This window comes from Melampsora larici-populina (genome assembly GCF_000204055.1).
Source record: "Melampsora larici-populina 98AG31 unplaced genomic scaffold MELLAscaffold_24, whole genome shotgun sequence".
Classification (NCBI taxonomy): Eukaryota; Fungi; Basidiomycota; class Pucciniomycetes; order Pucciniales; family Melampsoraceae; genus Melampsora; species Melampsora laricis-populina.
The window spans coordinates 1,152,824-1,153,799 of record NW_006768788.1 but is presented as its reverse complement, the minus strand read 5'-3'; the positions used below and the strand labels follow the sequence as shown (position 1 = coordinate 1,153,799).

The following is a 976-nucleotide window of genomic DNA, read 5'->3' as shown; positions in this document are numbered from 1 at the left end:
AAAATATAAGAATGTGGGAGTGTGGATATGAGCTGGACGACTTGGATTGTTGGATTCTTTGATTGAATATCCCTTTATTGCTTACTTTTGATGTTGATGGTCACCCTCATGAGAAGTGCTTTTGACAGGCAATGGGTAGCCCTGAGTGTAGGTTTCAAGTTAAACAGACATTTAAATTTGTATCATCTCAATGGCCAATGTCAACGGCGAAGTTGTTGATTGCTTGATTCTTACTTTCTTTCCCTTAGAGTTCTGATTTTTTCATAAACAGTTTGATTATATTTTTGAACAAGACAACTTTCAACCAAGAGAATGTATGTTTGTTCCATAGTGTTATACTCTTTGTCTTCACATTTTTTCCAAACAACTGTAAATTAGATCTTGATCCAGCTTACTCCTGCTTAAATCTTTATCGAATTCGGAGACTCAAGCCAGCGTGACTGGAAGAGTTAAATCCGAGTACAACAAAGAAGGCCATGTATGATCGATGAGAAATTGAAAGACAGGGTTGTGGAGGCTGAGAAGAGGATCAATATATGCGCCAGAGCCCAGCATGGATAGACCATCATTCTTTACATATTATGATATTCATCTGCATCCGAGATAGATCACAAACCCCTTCCGGAGAAAATTCAACTTGGTTATACATATGGATAAAGTTGACTTGATCATGATTCACGGCTTATCACCCCGAATTGTTTCTGTCAATAAAACTCTTCACCAGTAGTATACTAGGGACTGGGCGAGGTTTTGACCGACAGAGGATTTAGCCACCTCAATAAGCGCATGAATCCCCTGGAAGTCGACCGAAGCGATTTATGCAAACAGGAGGTGTCAGGATTACTCCTACAAGCCCAAGAGACCCGACTGTCAGATGATTTCACCAAAACCAGAGCGAGAGCAACCTGTGAAAGGTATATCAGGCTATCCAGAAGCGTTCTGCCATAGGCTTTTGGCTGAGGTGGGGGGGAAATTT

The 976-nt window shown here is 40.9% G+C and overlaps 1 protein-coding gene across 1 annotated transcript in view; it reads left to right on the top strand.

Annotated features, from left to right (window-relative positions):
• Positions 1 to 108: 108 nt before the first annotated feature.
• Positions 109 to 976, top strand: part of MELLADRAFT_107696 (uncharacterized protein) — a gene marked incomplete at both ends in the record, with an annotated part of 2,797 nt that continues 1,929 nt past the window's right edge. Inside the window, one exon of the mRNA XM_007411272.1 lies at positions 109 to 147. Coding sequence (XP_007411334.1) covers positions 109 to 147 — 39 coding nt within the window. The remainder of the gene's footprint in view (positions 148 to 976) is intronic.